Genomic DNA, 21791 nt, shown 5'->3' with positions numbered 1-21791 from the left:
CGTCATCACTGAACAACCGGATAGCTTGTAGGACCTGTGGCAGCAATAACTTGAAGAAAATTCAAGTACTGTATTTGCTTACTGTATGACTTACTCACATCATTCTGGTCTACCCTTGTCTACAAAGCTGCAGGCACTGGTTCATGCACAACTCTCTTAAGGTCCCAGTGCAGCATTTCGATTGAGTTGAGGTCTTGGCTGGGTCATCACGACATGCAAATTCTTTCTTTTGAGGTGTAGCTCTTGGGATTTTTGCTGTTTCTCTGAGCACTACAGTGTCATTGGAGTAAATTTTCTGGAACATCCACTCCTGGGAAGATTGGCGCCTGTCCTGAATGTTTTCCACTTTATCAGTGCAGAATAATATCCTTCAGATTGTTTTGAAATGGACTTATAACCCTTCCTGCATTCATAAGCTAGCAACAGTTGCTTCTCTAAGATAACTGTTGGTGTCAAATGGCAAAAAATAATTTTTTAAAGAGGTGGCCACGGTTCAGTTAATCAAGGATCAGTTAATCAACTGCATTTGACTAGCAAAACCTGGCCCCTCCTTAACCTCTTAATTTCTATGGAAGCTGTAAAAAAGTTTTTTTTGCACACACTGCTTCTCCAATTAATTGGCTTAGTTTCTGTTAAATAAATATGTCATTTTTTTATTTATCTTAGGTTGTATTTACATTTGCAAACCTACTGAGGACCAGATTATTTTGTTATGTTCTAATACGTAAAACCTTAATTTTTAAATCGGGTGTACTTTTTTTTTTATAAATATTTATTTATATTATAATTACCTGTAGCTAGTTTTGGGGTTTCATGGCATTTCTGTTTAATGACGCCTGTCCTTTATTGCTTCTGTGCTGTGGACTTCATAGTCAAATTACAGGATAAGCTAAAACTCAAGAACAAGCAGCCCACTGCCCCCCGTTAACCATAAAACACAAAAGCATTCCTTCACAATGATTTTTCCTTAGAAGATCACCGATAATCCTTTTTTAATCTAATGTGTTTATCAGCATGACACCATAATTTGTCTCTAATGTGCACCCAATCTTACGAATGACAAAATATTGGTTTTCTGATTAAACATCGTCGTGGTTAGCTTTTTTAAGAATATGATTAATGTTTAAGTGTCTGTAGGAAATGGAAAACAAATAGCGAACATCTTGAAAAATCGGATCATTTTGTGCCTAAGTTTCTGGACTTGCTCTGTTGCTTCTGATAGCTTCTAGTCAGTGACTAGAAGGGTTTGTTGCATTAATAGAAACCTACGTCAGTTTGGAGAATTGTTTTTCTTTTTTCGTTTTTTGGGCTGGACAATCTTGAAGACAGATGAGATGAGTTTCATTCTATACGAAATACCCTGAAACATGCATCTATGGCCTGTTATTGAGGATTTCCCTTTAACATAACATAGATAAAAGTGAGAACCTCTAGTATGTCCAGCTTGCTTTGCTCCCTGTGGCTAAAAATGTGCTTGTGTTTCTTTATCTTGGCCCCACCGCAGCAAGCTTACATCTTAAAACATCACACATCCTCAGCTACATCAGAGGTTTGTGCATTCAGGCTGCTTTCACCCAGTGAAATTGAACCTCTTGAATTTGGTGTGGAGATAGACCGATGATCACGCCCATGGCTTAAAGCTCATCATGTGTTTTTGTTTATGAGAGTCCAAGGGAACCTGAAAATAGACTCCACTGCAAAGCATAAAAAAATAAATAAAGATTTTGGAGCTCCCGCGTTGTGGAAATGCTGTCACTACTCGTTAAAACTGCATTTAGTCCCTTGTTCTTGGGCCTTGATCAGAACTATTGTACTGGAGTCGGTCCCTGGCTCTTCTATTAATGGTTCATATCCAAAACATTATGAACCAAACTTGGCAACAGTTTCTGCCATCACGTAAAAAACAAGTTGTTGTGACTTTTTTTCTTGTCGCATAATTTCTCCTTCGTGTACAATCAACACTTGAAGCTGTGAAAAAGTTCAATAAAGACAGCAAATCAAAAACAATGCACATGCATAGGGCTTAACTTTTCTAAGCCAACACTAATTTCTGTTTAGAGCTGCAAATCTTAGTGTGTCTGTGCACAATGCTGTGTATTTTCCATTTCTTCCACAATGGAAGGCATGTCATTTGAAGTAATTATCATTATCATTGTCAGATCATATGTCTGGTGGCATTAGCAGAGGAAGAAATCTGATCCAGAAGAGTCTGGAGCAGGGATCAAGCTCCTGGACCTAATAGCACACATCTGGGATAAAAGAGTGCTGTGGCATCTCCCTAGCATTCCTCTGGTGTCCCAGATTAGACAGCTCTAGTCTTTTAATGCCCAGTTTCATGTTGTCTTATTGTTTTCAGATGATGGGGAAGGACGTGGGTCTCGTCTCCCAACCCTGCTCTCCCCTCTGTTTTCACCAAAGGCAGCAAACTGTCATGGGCAAACGAGGATATGTTTCTCCTTTTCCTGGCAATTTAGAAACATCTGACATAGGCAGTTAAGATGTTACGTTGTCAGAAAATGTGTTGGCTAGACTATTCTGTCGCTTTTGATTCTTTTTCTTATTAACTTATCAGCATTAACTGTGGTGCCCAAGGTCTGAGACAGAACATGTTCAAACACAGAGTGACTGACAGTGCCATGGCAAAGAAAAAAGCTCAAACAAAATAAAAGAACTATAGATATAACCTTGGCAGATCTCCCCCATCAGGGTGCATCCTTGTGAAGCACGGCTTCCAGTGCTGCTGTTATTTGACTTTTGCCTGAAAGCCCCTTAAGATCAGATATATTTGTGCTTTTGTGATTCCACGTTTAATGTATGCAAAGAGCAAATGTAAACTTGTATGACAAATGAATGCATCTTTAATGTTGAGGTTTTTTTTACTTACTTAATGTAATAAGCTCACCATTAAAAATAGAAAGCAGTCATCCTTTCTTGCTTGGAATTTCTGTGGTTAATGTGAGGCTGTCAACTAAACTAATGCTCTAATATTCTCAGTCTTGTATTTATTGTGAGTGCTTTCAGTTGTGAGAACATTAACTAAATATGTAGTTATATTATTTTTTACAATCATTACATATTTGGACAATGACCCTTTTCTTGTAATTTTCTCTCTTTATACCATTACAGTGTTTTTGAAACAGTCCAGATGTGACTGAAGGCACTTTCAGTTTCAAATCAGACTTAACAAAGTATTGCAGTAACTGTGTTAATTACAGTTACTGTAATTACAGCTATTTTTTATTTTTTTTATTATTATTATTTATATAAGAATTGCACCGATTTGTAAAGACAGTTCCTCATTTCCTTATGTCTGTCAGTGTTAAGACTGCCAGTGGATTCAGTGTCCATTGTTCATGTGACTGCTGGATTTTGAAGTGTACAGGGCTATACTCTCTGCTCAGATTCATTCAAACAGAACTGCAAAAGTGATCTGACCGTGCTTTACAGTGCAAATGGATAATGACCCAAAGCATATTCCAAAAGCAACCAAAGAGTTTCTCTAGCTAAGGAGTCAAAGGAGCTTGCAAAGAAAAGCGTCTGGACTTCTTTAAGTTGCTTGAAGACGTTTCACCTCTCATCCGAGAAGCTTCTTCAGTTCTAAGGTCAAATGGCAGAGAGTCCCAGATTTAAACCCAGTGGGAGTTTCCCCCCAAAGAGGGACAAAAGGACCGCCTGATGATCCTCTAATCACATCAGCCAAGGTGTGAAAACGGGCGTGGGTCCCAATCAGCCAGGGTTTCGGGTGAGCTCATTGTGAAACCTGGTCCCACCCTATCATGTGATTTCCTGAGGTCAGATGGCCCAGGATGTGAGTGGGCGTTAAGGCGTTTGGGAAGGGAACTCAAAACTGGATTATAGATGGCAGACAGTTGGTGTCGTAAACCCCCGCCTCTGTTCAAAGATGGTCGCTCACAGTGGACATAGATGGCTTCTTTCACTCCTCTTTCAAACCATCTGTTCTCTCTGTCCAAAATGTGAACATTGGCATCCTGTGTGTGGGCTTCCGGTAAACTTCAATGTTGAGGTTGCCGTTCTCGTCAATGTGCACAGCGCAGTCCAGGAAAGGCAAACAGTTGTCCTTTGTGTCTTCCCTGGTGAACTTGATGTTTTTATCCACAGCGTTAATGTGCGCAGTGAAGGATTCCACTTCTTGTGTCTTGATTTTGACCCAGGTGTTGTCTACATATCTGTACCAGTGGCTGGGTACTCTTCCTTTAAAAGAGCCAAGATCCTTCCTTTCCACTTCCTCCATGTAAAGGTTGGCTACAATGGGTGACACGGGGGAGCCCATGGCACAGCCATGTTTTTGTCTGTAGAAGCCTTCGTTGTATTTGAAATATGTAGTGGTGAGGCAAAGGTCTAACAGTGTGCAAATCTGATCGGGTGTGAAGTTGGTCCTGTCCTCCAAGGAGCTGTCTTCTTGTAGTCGTTTTCTGACAGTCTCCACTGCCTCCGTGGTGGGTATGCAAGTGAAGAGAGAGACTACATAGAAGGACACCATGGTTTCATCTGGATCCAGGGTAAGTTTCTGGACCTTGTCGGTGAAGTCGGTGGAGTTCTTGATGTGGTGTGGGGTGTTCCCCACGAGAGGTCCAAGGATGGTAGCAAGGTGTTTTGCAATGTTGTAAGTGGCTGAGTTTATGCTACTGACTATGGGTCTGAGTGGGACCCCTTCCTTGTGGATTTTAGGAAGTCCGTAAATGCAGGGTATGGCATCCCCTGGATAAAGGCGGTGATATGTGAGGCGGTCAATGATTTTGTCCTTTTCAAAGTCTTGAAGGCAAGCTATAACTTTATTTTTTTTCTCCAAGCACGACATCCCAGTTTACTTCAGACCCAACAACACACTCAGACAAAAACTGGTTCACCCGAAAGACAAAACTCCAAAACACAGACTTAACAATGGATCATCGGGGCGTCCTTTTGTCCCACTTTGGGGGGAAACTCCCACTGGGTTTAAATCTGGGACTCTCCGCCATTTGACCTTAGAACTGAAGAAGCTTCTCGGATGAGAGGTGAAACGTCTTCAAGCAACTTAAAGAAGTCCAGATGCTTTTCTTTGCAAGCTCCTTTGACTACGATGACCTGGATGACTGAGAACCTTCACAGAATCTAGGTAAGGAAATGGATTATTCTTGCATGGTCAAAAGCTGTGGTTCTATAGAGCATGCTTTCAGAATTCTTGTGGAATTGCAGAAGGCAGTTACACTAAAGGCCTGCGGAGCATATGAAGGACATGTACATAGTGATGTGCATAGGTTTTAGATGCCAGGCAGTCAGTAACTGCAAGAGATTCCAACCAAGTTTTTATCCAAATCAAGTATTAAAAACAGACCTTATATTATTATGTTAGTTTTTCCACTTACTTTTGAGCCCGTGAAACATCTTGATTGTCTGATTTCAAATCAGCTGTGGTAGTGTACAGAGGCAAAATTACATAAAAGTGTTTTATTGTCCAAATATTCATGAACTTAAATGTATGTGACAAAAATGAGGCTAGATGATCCAAGTACTACATAGAGAAAATCATGTCAGTACTTCACAAACACCCAAGGCACTAAAAGTACACCTTGAGTTTTTACTTATCACTTAATTGTACACATTCCCCAGTCAAAGTGTGGATTATGTGTGGGTGCTTCAATTAACCAGGATTTAACCACCATTTAAGAAACCAAAAATAGTCGAGGTATTTTTGTGCATTTTTGCATCAACTTGTAAACTAAGCGACCGAAAATCAGCTGGTTGTAACCCTAACCTGCATGAGTGAGGGGGAAAAATCTAATCACAAGCTGAGTGATTATCTGTATTCCATCTGCATGTGGATAACTCAAACAATCTTTCCATAAGTTTGGTCTGCATGTATGTATTTGTGAAAGGGCTTTGTGGCTGCAGACACATGTTTGCCATTAGCATGAAAACATTAAATTGTATTTATGGTGGTGATAATCTCCCCAAGTCAGACTGATTTACTCAGCTTGCATTTAAAAAAGGGAAAGCAGCAGCATAGCCCCTATTTAGGCCTTAATGTATTTCCTCTGCTGTAAAATTGAAAGTGGCTGCATAGCTAGTGTTTTATGATGCAGTGCAACGCAAATGTAAACTGGAAGGAAACTTCTATGGTTGAAGTCCAGCAGCATGCATCTGTCTTGCATCTGTATTACAACAGACAAAAACAACTGTGGTTGAACTTCCCTGTCAAAGGTCCATTTCTCATTATTTTTCCATCAGTGCCGCAGTACTTTACATAATTATAAAACCAAAGTGGAAATGAATGGATAAAAGTCATAATGCAAAACTGTAGTCCCACATGGCTTTTTGATTGGTCATTACTTTTTCCTTCTAAATGGTAAAAAATAAATCAAACCTTGATTCACTCAAGGGATTCCTTTTAGTAAGAGAATACAACTGCAGCTGTACTTCAGTTATTAATGTACTTAAAGCAACACAAATCAAGTACAGGCTTGGTACAGTCCCACAGACCACTCGTGGCTCTGCACGCTACAGCTACCTAGCCAACGACAAGTTCAAAACACAATGCAAAACACATTAAAACACAATATAATAAGATAATTCAGAGAACAGGGCTGGGATTAACTGGGATAAGCAAGTGTGTGTACTTTATCCGTATCCTACGGTACTGACAGTAAGAAACAGATTTGTGCTGACTTGATTTGTGAACACATGAGCAAGGACACTGGTGGGTTTTTTGGAGGACCACTGCCAGTTCTGGTTTTAGCTATAGATGATGATAATGTCACCAAAATTTGATGGATCACCAATGCATTTAACACAGACATTTCTCCAGAAGACTGCCAAAGTCCAAAAATCTGTTTCTGCAGTCCCTGCGGATCCCTGTGGCTTTCCGTCTCTGTAGCTAATTTACTCTTTCACGACAACTGCACAGGAGTGACTTTTCATATTAGCCACTTATTAAAAACTTATTAAGGCTTAGCTTCATGAGTTTTAGAGGTTTGACCCCCACATTCCTTATTCACTGCACATTTTGCTCCTGCAACCACAGAAATACGTAACATTTTACTGCACTGGAGTTCATCCTACCGTTTGCTGACCCCATCTATAACTCGTTTGCTCGCTTTCGGAATGAAAGATTTTTTTCTACTCCATGATGTTGACAAGAGACATGTTCTGGACTGGGCCCACTGTCAATTAATAGAGACCATGTGTGACATTTATAAAGGGACTTTTGAGGCGACACGGGGATATTATCCAGATCATTTTATATCAGGATGTGAGCTCATTTACTGGTCTGGCACAACAAGAAAATTTGGCTAATTGTGATGCAAGTAAGATGTCAAAAAGACCACAAACGTCCTGTCAGCCGCTGTCAAATGAAAAACAAAATCATTATATGGCTAATCCTTAGTTTCAGTTTGGTATTATTACACCTCTCAGATTAGATAATTATATTTGTTAAAATGGAAAGTATGGCTTGTTTATGTGATGTTCTTTTAGCAGCCTCATCGTGAAATTTCACACATGCCGATCATGTTTCTTACTTTACACGTGTTTTGAAGTAATGTGTGATTTTACCTTCAACCAAACACACTTGAGAATATACTTCTGTAGGCTTTTATAAGTATTCAATTGTCAGACTTTCAGTTTGTTTTTTCTCTCATTTTTTGAGGATAAAAGGAAAATTCTAGCTGTGATGCGTTGGATTGTATACCATCCTCACTCAGAGGGAGTTATTTTAGATTTCAATTTCAAACGCTGCTACTTTGGTCTGTACAGTACAGAACTCAGTGTGCCCTCTCATCCCATAACATATGGATCTGGGTAAAGTTGCAGTGTAACCCAACACAGACAGTGAGCTAAAGTGCTTTTTTCCAAGTACCACATGTATTAAGTTACTGCACATTGAACAGTGCAGAGGTAGCCTCGGGGCAGCTAAACCCTGGACAACAGGTACTTTTTAAGGAGTAAGTTTGCTCCACAGTGTCTCATTCTCTCACTTTCATTTCTTAGATGTCTTTAACCCCCGAACTCTTCCACGGCATGCATTTTTAATTTCTCTTTGATATATGGGCTGATTGGGGCCTGATAAATGTAAAAACAAAGAATTAGCAGATTTTTTTTATTTTTTTTTACCTAAATTTAGTTTCTAAGAAAAATGAGAGCCACATATGAGGATATTCATTCATTTAAAATTTCGATAGAACAGTAGCAGTATAATGTCCTCGTAAGTGGATATCAGGCCCTTGTAGAGCAAAATTGAGTATTTTGGTCTAAGTAACCCAAAATCTGATGTCCACATATGTGGATGCCAGGTCCTAGGAGGTTAAAGCATTTTTAAAGGCAGAAAGTGAAGAAAGCAAGTAATGAAACTTTCACGCATTCTTTCAGACTGCCCTTCAGTCTGTGGGCAGAGATGAAAAAAGTGTGTTCTTAGGTGGTTTCCAAACATTTTCATGAGGTTTTGTGTTAGTGTGACTGATTCAATTTGGCAGGATTCAAACAATTTCAATGTACTTTTCTAACATCTTTATAAGATTATTGAGATTTGGACATCTAGTGAGCTGCACAGGTGGTCCTTGTATACAGTGAATGTATCAAAGATGCCCCAATGTTCCGCTTCAGTACTAATTTTGCAACTAGCAGGCATCTTTTGTCCTTAAGGATCTACAGCAGTTTCCTGCACGACATCCTCCGCGATGTGCCTGAAAGTTAAAGCTACCTACACACGCAACTGTTCTCACTGTACCTGATGTTCAACTTTTACTCAAGCTTTTTTTTTAGCTTTCGGTGTACTTTTGACATTAGCTGTATTTCCAGATTTTTGCTATAGGGTAGGGGATTTGTATGTGGAAGCTGTGGATTAGGCGACAGAGTGTTTTTTTTACTTTTCAGTATAGCTGTTTAAGATATGGTTTAAGCAGTCATGGACCCCGAGATTGGTTCTGTGATTCATAATGGATGGATGGATGGATGTTCCTACTTGCACCACCCATTACCGTCTCATTTTGAGTTTATTCCTTTGTTTGCCGTGACTGCATTTGATTGGACCATGTTGACGTTCCACATACCACTTGTAGACTGAACTAACATTGGATAGTTATCCAACCCTCCATCTGGTGAGGAATTTAAAACTAAAGCATTCCTTTTCACAATCATACAAAGTCATGCAGTAATACTGTCACCACTGGAATCTTCCTAACAGAATGGACACTCACCAGTCTCAGTGAAGCTCCAGTCAAAAATGTTCCTCATAGATATTTTCGACCATAATTCAAGCATGGAAACGTCTATTTTTTAAGTAACTTGTGTCATTGCTCAGCTGTACCACTTGTACGTGTTAGTTGGTTTCACTATTCTGAGGATGTGTGCACACCCAAACGGGCTGCATGCTGATTTGTCATCCATTATGCTGATGTATGTGCTTCTTTTTTCTTTCACAACATGTGGCTCTGATTATAACCGAGTTGTGCAAGGAGTCAGTATAGGCTCAAGAGCATAAAACCATAAAATTTGATCTTTTTTATTCTTGTTTAGTAAATGCGAGCCATTTGAGATATGGCCACATCTCACTGGGATATTATCTGGATTTAAATGGCCACTATACATTTTCCCTGCTGGTACATAGTCTTACAGACCCGAAGTAAACAAAGTCATTGTGCCTCACTCACACATGAGTGTTCATACCAAAATGGGAGAATAGATTGTCATCACTTCACAAAACTAAAATTCTAAAATGAACTGACATGTTGTTCTTGTGTTCCACATTGATGGTAAACATCTTGTGAATAACATCGCTTCGTTTTAGTGGTTTGGCCAAAAAAGAATCTCAGCTCGGCGCTGCCACTTTCATCAAAATTAGGTTGTTTGATTAATGACCCAGGGCCCAACACGGGAAGTTTAGACCAACTACAGTCATTTCAAGGCTACACATTCCAATAAATAAATGACAAAACATTTTTTATCCAACCTTTTAAAAATCTGTAATTACAAAAATAGAAGAAGAAGAATTAAGTATACTTATTTTACACTAATACAGGAAAACAATATCCATCAGTCTGTGTTCTGATGATATCATCACTAATAAATCCAATCTGGTATTTTTCATAGAAAAGTCTGTCAATTTGGGAAAACAATCAAGAAACTGTGCCCAAAAACTGTAGTGTAAAAATTCCCACATGAAGCGGAGACATTCAGAAGTTTTGGCTTGGTGTGTTCAGGTCAACAGTTTACTGGCGACACATGTAAGAGTTTGATGTCTGTTTTCATTGTTTAACATAAAAGTGGAGAAATTCTCCAAAAGAGTTTGTGATGTGGTCGCATTTTTTAATGTCATGGTTTTAGTGCAAAGATGGAATTCAGTAGAATAATCACCAGGGCAACATTTGTATTTCTGTGTCTGCACACTAACTGTGAATGTGAACGTTTATGTTTGCGTGTGTGTTTGTAGTCTTCCTGTGGTCAGATTGTTATGGGATGAGCAGGGGAGTTTTCCAGCACTATGCTTGATTCAGTTAAGATGGCTGGGAGATATTCCACTCTCATGACATACCAGCTTCCAACACATGTGGTTCGCTGTCTCCATTTTTTCTTTTGTGCGTGTGTGTGTGTGTGTGTGTGTGTGTGTGTGTGTGTGTGTGTGTGTGTGTGAGTGAGTGTGTGTGTGTGTGTGTGTGAGTGAGTGTGTGAGAGTGTGTGAGAGAGAGAGAGAAAAGAAACACCTAGAGCAGGAGAAAAAGGGTGAACACTGTTGCATATAAAGATTTTTTTTACTTTCAGGCAGAAACAGGTCTTCTCCAACTCACATATGTGGGCAAGGTGTGTGTGGCTGAGGGTTCTGCGCTTACAGGAATCGGGTTATGATGCACACATCACAGGTTGCAGCTGATTCTGTACTTTACATTGCAACAAACAAGATAGCTTAAAACTAAGCAACCACTAAAATAATAGATCAAAAGTTCTGAGATACTCACACAGAAAGCACTTTGACTCAGCTCTGCGTGCTAAAAGCCCGGGGGGGAGAGAAAACGAAGTGCAATTTTTGTTTGTAATATTGGAAGAATAAATAAATAAATAATCCACAGTAATTACAGTCAAAGGTAAACACTTCACAGCAACAGAGATGATGTCCAAGCTCTGCAGAAGCAGAGGAATAGTAATGGAGTGGTGCATTAGCTAGGTACTTTCATACATAGTCTGGATAAATGTGGCGAGTAGTGATTTTTCTCGCAGAGCTACAACCAAAAGGTCTTTCTTTAAGTGTGGAAGCACAGTGAGAAGATAAGAAGCCGGGGTCCAGGAAAATGATAGTTATGATAGATAGTCCTGTTGTGTAATCATGTATGGCTATAAGTTTACTCAGTGTAGAGTTGATGCACACCCTTATCCATAACATAAAACTATCCCAGATCCAAAAAGTAAATATGTTTTTCAGACTTTACTATAGTGCTCATAGTTTGAGTTATTTTCTTCCATGAATTACATCGTTTCCTTGTTACCCAGAAACGGATGTAGAGGCAGACTCAAAATCGCATCAGTGAGCTAACAATGTATAGTAAACATGAACAAATTGCTGTTGTACTGATAACAACGCCACACGGTTCAGCTAGTAGCACAAGGATTTCATCATTTGTGGCACCACGCTGAAAGCACTCTGCAGTTCGTTCATTCGTGACCTTGCAGCTGTAGCACTGGTAGCTGACGCCTTCCACCATCTGAAGCAACGACATGATGTAACTTCACAGCAGTTCCTGATAGGCAGAGTGGAACGTGAAATTTGAAGTTATTATATCTTGACGTATTAACTTGAAATTTTGAGTTATGGGTGGAAAAAAATAAAAACGTTTCAGCAGCAGAAACAAGCTCGCATGCAAACTATTCCAAGTCAGCTGATTCAGTCAATGTAGCCGTTAACCTCCTATCTTACCAAGATTTATAGAATCTGTAGTTATTAAAAGAAAAGTAAGTCTGGATTGTGAACTTACACCATTATCACTCACACAAATTCAAATGTAACGCGTGCATGTTCATATGCACGTTTTAATAGTCACCACAGGGTTTCAGTTTTAAGAATTAGTGTGTATAATGTAGACACACAGATAGTTTAGAGGCATTTTGGGACAACCTGCCCTTATTCTCAATCATCCAACACAGCTTCCAAAATAAAACACTTTGTGACAGCACTGATGAAGGACAGATTTAAAAAATGAAGAGACGTCAGGGGGGGGGGGGAAGGAGAGAAGAAGTGCATGGAGAGGGGAAAGAGGAATTGAGTTTTAAGAAGAATATAAGGAGAAGAGACAGTGTGGATTTAAAAAGTCCAATCTGTGAGGATATGCTCTTATTACTAATGAGGGGCAGATGACAGCAGTGGGGGGTGAAAGTATTGAACACAGTATTAAACGTTCTTTTCATCACTTTAGCTGTTGACGTGACAGAAATATAACTAAATATCAGTAAAAACAAAGTGTGAGCGTCAATATGTAACTAACCTACGAAGATGAATTGGTTTCACTGCCACTGCCTCAAAAACACCACACACACAGCTGACTTAGAGACCGCCAGTCTGAGATATCTGGATTGGTTTGTGGGAAGAAAGTAGAAACTCCAGGATTGCCCCAAAAATGCAAGGGATGTTCTGCTGAACAAGGCAGTTACAACACCACCGTGCTGCTGTGGAGCTGCGCAAAGGCAACCAGCAGTTTGAATTGATGGATGTGATTTTGTGTGCATGACACAGTGAAAGCACCATCTGTATTTTCTTCATCTGTGCAATGTGCGCGGCGCACGTCCAAATGTTTTGGATGGAATGAGATGGAGCGAAAACAAAAGGAACGACGGCCAAAAGAAAAGAAAGGAATTGTAATTCTATTTGAATTGTGTTTTTTCTGAGCATCAGTTTGAGTTCACTTTAGCCTTTTTCAACCCAGCGTGAAACCCAACTTACCAATGAAGTAATAAGAAGAGAAAAGAAAAACCTTTCAAATTTAAAAACAAAAGTCCTTACCAAGCCTTACGAAATACATTTATTAACCCACCAAAATACTTTTCTTTTGCATTAAATCTACTAAAAATCAATTCTTAATAATTGGAAATTCTACCAACTATTTGACATGCCAGATTTATTAAGGAGCAAACAGCATTGCGTCAAAAACAGTTGCTTAGAAGTGAGTGACAAACAGCCCGTTTGTTTCACTGACTTTTAAGGAATACTTTTATTATAACATAAAATTATAAACAGGTTTGTATGTTATATGGCTGACACTCAGTTTTCATGTCACTGCTTAATTTTACAGTTTTGCATCCTTGTAATGGCGTCTTTTCGTGGTCGGTCTGTCTTTATAAATGTTGAGCTCAAGAGGTTAAATAAAGTGAATGAATTAAAAATGTCTCTTTGGTGCAGGGTTTATACTGAGTAGTGCAGAATAATTACATTGCACATAAAAAAGAACGTTTTAACACTGTTATATGCAGTCCCATAGAAATCCAACTGAAGCCTTAATGCTTTTATTGCTTCTATTGTAGTCTTGGTTTCCTGTTCTTAGCTTGTGGCAGCCTGTATGTTCCTCCGTTTCAAGGCTCCACATGTTGTGTGTTCAGACACATTCTTCTACATAACTTGGTTTCAATAAGCGGTTTTTTGAGTTACTGTTGCCTTCTTATCAGCTTGAAGCAGTCTGGCCATTCTCCTCAACGAGTCAGACTGGATATCCTTTCAGATCGTTCTCTGTAAAGATGTTTGTGTGGGAAAATCCCAGCAGGTCAGCAACCCATCCGTCACCAAAAACAAGCCATGTTCTAAGTCACTTAAATCTATTTTCTTCCTCATTCTGATAATCAGTTCGAGCAGGTCTTCTTGACCATGTGGCTCATTAGAGATTGGCTAGTGAGCACATATTAATAGATATGAAATGGATTACTCGTTAAGTTAGAGATATATTTTTTATTTTTGGCAGGTGGGGCAGAAAGATTCTTTATGAACGCTGGTGTGACCACGAGAGTATGTTTCTTGGGGTTTGCTTCCTTTCTTCTTTTACTGCCTTTCTGCGTGCAGTTGTTTTTACTCTGATGTCCAACCAAGCTCTAAATCAACATCAGTGCTATATATTACAGAAAATGATTCCACCTTTAAGCTTATGCCAGAGATACTGAAGCTCCCCTCTCCTTTCCTGAACATTAAAACCACATTTTCTATCTAAGCTAAACTTTACCTTAACAGCATGAGACAGCTATATGAGATCTATGGTTAAGTTTTAAACTAATATGTCATGATGTATTTTGAAATACCAAAACATTTGTTCATTGTGTTCAGACCCACTGAAGTTTCATTTAAAGTCCTCGGGTCTTTAAAATAAATGACATTACATATGATGCATGTGTGTCCACAGCAGATAATGCATCAGATCAGTGCTGAAGAGCATTAAAAGCTTTCTCCTGTCTCTGTAAACATACGGCCCATTATCAAAGCAGCTAAACATCACTGAGAACATTTTAGTGAAACCTGCCTGATGTGGACCGTCAGCCAACAGAACCTCAGAGCATCAGGTCACAGAATACAGTAATTGTCCAAGACCAGAACATTTTACACACACATTAAGTAAATTATTAACAAAGCTGGAAGGGTTAGCCAGTGGAGACCAACTGGGAAGATGAATCAAGCTGTTTAGGTTTAAGACAGCCTGATGGGTTTCTAAGGTAGAAGACAAACTACTGTCTGATGAGTCACACTGCAGCATAAAAGTGTTCTTTTTTACTGTAGTGATTTCCAAACCGATTGTGTTAAAGGACACCTCAAAAAGCCTTTTTTTTATTTTCACTTTAAACCAAACACAATCTGAAAGATGGAAAACAGTTCTGAAACATTTAGGAGTGCAACAAGTTATTAGATGTAAAAGCTTTTAGGTTCTGCTCTTTTTCCAATCACCAAGCTCAGATTTCTTCAAGTTTTATTTCTTCTATTGCAGTATTGTTTAGACACTTTTCACTAAAACAATGCTGACGTTTAGTAAGTGTCTTTTAATGGAATTATTAACCTTTCGATTCAGGAGTTGCAAAAACTGTTATTGGTTACTTTAGTGTGTTTTAAGATAAAAACATGATGACAACATTTTCATCTAAATAAGGCATCAAAATTAGCTTGATATAGATTTAAAAGTATTCTCTTCACCTTCAACACAGACTATGACTGAATAACTGGATTTATTTATAAATGTATAAATTATGATGAACAGGAGAAAAAAATCCTTCCATTTACTTTAGCTGTCTAGTGTGTTATTCACTAAATATACTCATAAATATGTATATACACATGCATATATGTTATTAAATAAAGTTTTTCTTTTAATTATGATAAAAAAAAAAATGCATGTAGACAACTGATCTGAAATGCAGATGTGCCATGTGTGATATTTAATGTTTCATGTTGACTTGTTTTATATTTTTTATCTGTCAGAAAGAAGACAGAATAAAAAAGGAGGACTTGGAAAGAAGAAGGAACGAAAACGGCTACGACTGCACACCAGCGACAGCGTTGGCAACTCAAGAAACAGAACAACCACAGGGGAGCAAAGACATCATGGAGATCCCTGAGGGGGAGACGGACACGATGTAACATGGAACATATATGAAAATATGTCATAAATCCGTATCGTTTCCAAGCGGTCAGAAGCATAAATCGAGACTGAACTAAAAGTTCCTAAGAGGTCGTGCTTTTCACTAGTGTATTAAAACTGTCTAAAGTAGCAGCTTGGTGCGAGGAAAACTCTCCCTTCACCAGGTAAAGCAACCATTAACCTGCCTCCTTGGACTGAAATCCTCCCAAAAAAAAAAAAATAAAAAATTGCTAATTTCAAGCTTCCCATGCAGGAGCAGCAACATATGAACCATCTCTCAATCAGATTTTCAAATAATTATCTTTTAGTGATTTTATAGCCACAGATTGTTACACAGCTACATTTTCTCTGGTCATTTCATCAGTTTAGCAGAAATTTCAAGTTACAGTTATATAATTAATATTGAGTGCAGATTTAATTTTAGAGGTTGAAGTAAAATACCATAGGAATTACAGATGACCTATTTTATGTAGGTTTAAGTTTCATGTACAGTTTTGACTTTTCTTCAGTATTTATTAATAAATTAAGGGGCTTAAAAATAAATCACACCCTACCCCAAACAATCCCCCAACCCCCCCAACATAACTCAGAAGCTTAAAGTCCTGGTCGTGCATAGAAAGGAGCAGTGGCTGGTGAGCAAAGGATTATTAAATAGTAAAGACAAACAGCATCCAGCTAAGTAAAGAACAGGAGGTGGGCATATCATCATCCAAGCACAAAGAGAAGATTACATGAGAGAAATAACCAGAAACTACCCATCAGCCCCAAGAAGAGACAGACGACAAAAGCCAGAGCAGCTCTAGTACAGACAGACCGGACAGAAACTTGGATCAAATTGGACTGCAAAAATATTCAGTTCAATTTTATTTATATGAAATTTGTGAAGAAAAGAGCACGTCAAAAGCTTGGAATGGCTCATAAGTGTACCTGCAATATAATGTGCAAAACACTGTGGAGGAAAGAAAGGTGTGCTTTTGCTTCCCGTGGTCATCAGTATTTACTGAACTCTGATGTGTGTAGAGCAGTACTTTCTACTCATATTTAGCCAAATGCAGCAGAAGCAACCCAGACGTTTCTGAAGCTCACAAAGTAAAAACTGAAGACAGATGTTATAAAAGCAAAAAGCATGACATAAATATCAGGCTTTTTAAAAAAGTGATGGGCATTATTTCCAGAGTTTAGGCTATCATTGCCTACAAATTATTTACTTTACTTGCATTTGAGCTCCTGAAGACTGTGTATAAAGTGTCTGTTATTCATTATCATGATAAAACTAATATAACTGTAACTTGAATCAGTTTAAGAAAATAGCTACGATAACCACAACAAAGCTGTCAGTATCCAACAGAAAATAATGTTAGCAAGAGCACAAATTGTTCTTTGCTTCTTTTTCTTCTGCAGTTTCTAAAGTTGCTATTCCAGTGAACCTAAAAGTGATAAGACTTGCTTTATTTATCCCACCAGTTGGGAAATTACTGTCACAGCAGCCTGAACATGAAAACCAAACTATCTCTATAAAATAAAAAAAAGCTTTAGAAGTCCCACATATTCAAGCTTGTTACTACAGAGTTTAACCTCACACTATGAATTTTATTTAGTTATATGCCAGCTTCTTTCTTTTATTTTCCCCTGGCTTGTCTGATATGCACAAGTATACCTTGGTATGCATAGTTGGTGTAGCAAGATTGAATATGTGGGTATTTCTTCCGTTTTTTTTCTTTTTTCTCCAGAGCTGATAAATGGCTTTGTCTTTTAACAGCTTGCTTGCATGTATTTATCAATATTTCAAGGACAAAGTGGTTTTTTTTTTTATCCACAGCACGAGTGTACATTTCAATAAATGTTTATTTTGATGCGGCATCCATTGTGCAGTTTGAGTGGACAAAAGATCTCACTCAAACAGATCAACTCCATTTAAAAGTATCTAATAGAAATCTTCATGTTATGTTGTTCACCTTTAACAGACTGAAGTCTCTTTGTCTACAGGAACAGTTCTCCGGGCTTCTTGAAGGACATTCAGAGCTCTTCTCTGGATGTTGGCCACCTTTTTCCTTCCATTCTCTGTTGAGATGATCAAAAAGTGCTTAAATAATGTTAAGGTCCAGGCTTTGGGGAGGCCAAACCATGACTGATAGTGTTCCATTATCTGTTCTGCTGTGTGATTGAGACTGAAATATGAAACTGTTGCCTTCCAGATGGTACTGCATGTTGGATTAGACAGTACTTTTCTGTGACAATAACTCTATCAATCTTGACAAGATCCCAAACACTCCTGGCTGCAATGCAACCCAAACCATGACAAAGCCTCCACCGTGTTTTAAAGATGGCACTCACTTTTATAACTCTCTCCTGATGTCCTTCATAAAAGTTGAACTAAAAGTTTCCAATTTGGACTCCTCACTCCATAAGACCTGTTGCCACTGATTTTCAGTCCAGTTCTAGTGTAACCTCAGCCTTTTCTTCCTGCTTTTTCCTTAAGTGTTGCTTCTCAGCAGCCAATTTTCCACTTAGACCATGAAGGGCCAGATAAATCTTTCAGGTCCTGTGTCAGGTCATTTTTCCAGAATATGACATCCAGATAGTGTTCATCTGCTGTAAATATTTTTAAGGGTTTTTACTAATACCCAAAGTCACAATGTCAAAATGTTGTTTTCCTGATTACATATTTGTTCCTATATCAGTCTAAGTACTTCTCACTATTGAATCCTTTAGATATGACTTAAGTGGAAGGTCTTCCCTTACACAACACCAGCAGCAAACATATTTTCACATTGCTGCTAACTAATACAACAGCATTACAAGGCCAATGCATCTTTCCGAGTACACAATGTGCAGAAAGCTGAGCAAGAACAGTCTATAAACTAAAAAAGAAAAGCAAAAACATCAGAATTACATAAGGATATCAGCTAAAATATCCATGTTTAGTTAGTTAATTACTCTCCACGGACAACAGAAAGTTGAAAGTCATCTTTTATTGCACAATAAAAGATCACACATACCATGTTTTGACTCATGAGATTGGTCCACATGGGAATACAGAGTTATACTTACAAAGAAAAAAAAAAAGAAGAAAAAAAAAGATAAAACCCCACCACATAACTTATTTATTAATGACCGGGTTTCTGACTTCAGGATCAGCCAGTGAATCACAGCCTGGTGAATTACGTTGCACTTGGTTCAGCAGTGCTTGGAGAGGGCCTGCGAACAGTCAAATATTCAACTTGCCCCGGGTTCTGGAGGGCAGTTTCACAGACATGAACTGGACAAAGGTGGTGACGTTTTTAGATCCAGTCTAAAGATTTATTTTACAGTTGCCTTTCACCATTTGTCATCATTATACCTAAACTGCAGTTATGCTATTTTTAAATCTCATGGTCGCTTCAAACTTTAAATGACACTTTCCCTTCGGTAAGACGGTGCAACGAGCTAAAAGCAAATTCAAGAAAAACATGGCTGTTAATTCAAAGATAAATTACGATCAGGTGTTCCTGTCACTTTCGACATAAACCCAGGTTGACGACTTCTGGTAGTACGAGTGTATATCAAAAGGTAACAGCTTTTCCACCACATTAATGTCTGAAGTTGACAAAGGAGAAGAAAATAATTGCCGGGGCAATAATTCACGTTTTGTCTTCTGCCAAGAAAACATTTTAGTGTCTGTGAAATTCGATTGCAATGAACTGGAAAAAACACATATGGAGACTGATATTTTTCAGCTTTTGTAATGACTGGCTTGACAAATAAAATAAGTTCTAATGTTTTTATTTTTATGGATTGTTTTCAGGGGTTCTTTAACTTCTGAGGCTGCGTATCAGGGGTGCTCTTCTAATAAGCCACATAGGAGGCCTGAACTATGGAAATGAATAAGACTCATCATTCCCTAATGTAACCTCGAACACTGTCAAATAACACAAAGACTTCATAACCTGTTAGTTTGAGCCTATCAGGATGGAGAAAGAAACAAATATATAACATCCTTAACCAGATTTAGTGCGATATATTTGCATGATGTTGTAGATATTTTCAATCAGAGTTCTAACTTTGCAGTTTGAACTTTAAATGCATGATTAACACGTCACGAATCTGACAGACTCTTCAGGTACTTTACTTGTTTGAACTGCAGATTCCCTACAATGTCAGCTTCAAAACCTGCTAGTTTTCAGTCATCTTCTCGTTCTAGAGGAAAAAATAAAAACAGGTTTTTGAAAAAGTATGCTACTGTACTGCAGCTTTAGAAAGGATCCTGCATCTGCAGACTGTACCAAAGGGTGGCTCACGCTGGATTACCGTGGGGACTATGAAAATAAAATAAAGAGGAGTCAAAGGAGCTTGCCAAAGAAAAGCGTCTGGACTTCTTTAAGTTACTTGAAGACGTTTCACCTCTCAACTGAAGCTTCTTCAGTTCTAAGGTCAAATGGTGGAGAGTCTCAGATATAAACCTAGTGGGAGTAATTGAACATCCCTCTGTGGGGGGTTACTCCCACTAGGTTTATATCTGGGACTCTCCACCATTTGACCTTAGAACTGAAGAAGCTTCTCGGATGAGAGATGAAACGTCTTCAAGTAACTTAAAGAAGTCCAGACGGCTTTCTTTGCAAGCTCCTTTGACTACGATGACCTGGATGACTGAGAAGCTTCACAGACAAAATAAAGAGGAGGTATTCTAAGAACTCTTAACCGTTTAATTTTGATGTAATTACATCTAAAAAAAACAAAAAGAAGAAGACAAATTAAAAAACAGGGCATGTGACATTACCAGATACTTTAAATTCCACGTGAACCAAAATGCGTTTGTCTTTGAGAAAACTTAACAAAACCAGCCACTGGTCAGTCAACAACGTAAAGACGAGAACTGTACAATAAATACATTTTTTATGATAAGAGATAAACGTTTACATTTTTGAGGTGACTGTTTTGAAGAACATTTAAGTTAACCAACGAGAACTTCAATGAAAAGAAAAACACTGTTAAAGAAGGCATGGTGTGACACGAAGAGACAATACAGAGCCATCGCCAGTCGACTTGATTAACCCCCCCCCTGCCCCCGAGCTGTGGTTACATACTGCACCTGCAAGTTTGTTTCACAAGTTTTTGCACAAGAATAAGCCATTAACAGCAAATGATGTGCACACATGACCTCTGGAACGCAACGCTTGCCCGTTCCTTTGAGATAAATCATCTGTGGTGCAAAGCGACTGGCTTCCCCTTCTGATTTGCTCTTTCGGGAATCTCGAATAACACACGACAACAATCAAATACTTAGGCTGCATACATACTGTGTGCGCATTATCATCCTAGATGTGCTGGATACCAGACACAAGGCCCCGTGAAGGAAGAGAATTCTAAAAGATTAAGTAGCATTCCTCAAAGGGAAATTCTGATATTTCCCAGCTTGTGTCTTATTCCTCTAATTATCAGCAGATTTCTTGTGGAGATTTGAGAAGCTAAACACTGCTAACAATGTAACAGGTCAGGGTACGAAGCATGAATAATTACAGCTCTGAGTGCAAAGAAAAAAGCTTTAAAAACGACTGCAGCAGTGAACTGCGGAGCAGCTAGGGTGCAGCGCTCCTCTCCATTAACTTTACAGCTTTAGTCAATAAAAGTGTGCACGGTATTTACCCTACAAGTTTAACTTTGGGATTCTGAAAGTTGCAGACGCTAACCCTAACTCTTCAATAAGACTCTGAAAATTAGATCCACACTGAGTAATCCCAGAATTTCCCTTTAAAGAACAGCATGGCATCATCGAATGATAAAATCCAACACTTAGATTTTCAAATGTTAACCACTTTCCAAACGATAATCGCCACACTGGAAACGTGAAGTCAAGATAGCGTGCAAGTGAGGCTCACAAAAAGAGAAATGAAAGCAATTTTAGAGGCACTGGTAAGCAAACAGTCACTTTTTGTTAACTCTCCATTTGTGCTTTGAGGGATGATTGATTGACCTTTAGGGATAAATGTAGCGATTTGAGCAGTGGTACCTTCCGTTACTATTGGCTTCTGAAGATAATGCACATCACCAACGCCGTGTACGCATAAAAACAAAAAGGAAAGACAAACAATAACATGACCTAATAAGGAGATGTAATTGAACATCTATACAAAAAAATACTCGCTAAATAAGGCATTTTACTTTGAATAATACATAATGAAACTAACAGAAAAAGAATGTCATATTTGGTGAAAGTTTGGCAAAGCAAAA

The 21791-nt window shown here is 38.6% G+C and overlaps 1 protein-coding gene across 1 annotated transcript in view; it reads left to right on the top strand.

Annotated features, from left to right (window-relative positions):
* The window catches only part of rspo4 (R-spondin 4), a 29004-nt gene extending 13421 nt beyond the window's left edge, over positions 1-15583 (top strand). The window contains exons 5-6 of the mRNA XM_005749494.1: positions 4427-4624; positions 15425-15583. Coding sequence (XP_005749551.1) covers positions 4427-4624; positions 15425-15583 — 357 coding nt within the window. The remainder of the gene's footprint in view (positions 1-4426; positions 4625-15424) is intronic.
* The last annotated feature ends 6208 nt before the right edge of the window (positions 15584-21791 follow it).

The sequence above is a fragment of the Pundamilia nyererei genome, unplaced genomic scaffold (assembly GCF_000239375.1).
Source record: "Pundamilia nyererei isolate P.nyererei 1_Seehausen unplaced genomic scaffold, PunNye1.0 scaffold00246, whole genome shotgun sequence".
Lineage (NCBI taxonomy): Eukaryota > Metazoa > Chordata > Actinopteri > Cichliformes > Cichlidae > Pundamilia > Pundamilia nyererei.
This window is presented reverse-complemented; position numbering and strand designations above follow the sequence as displayed.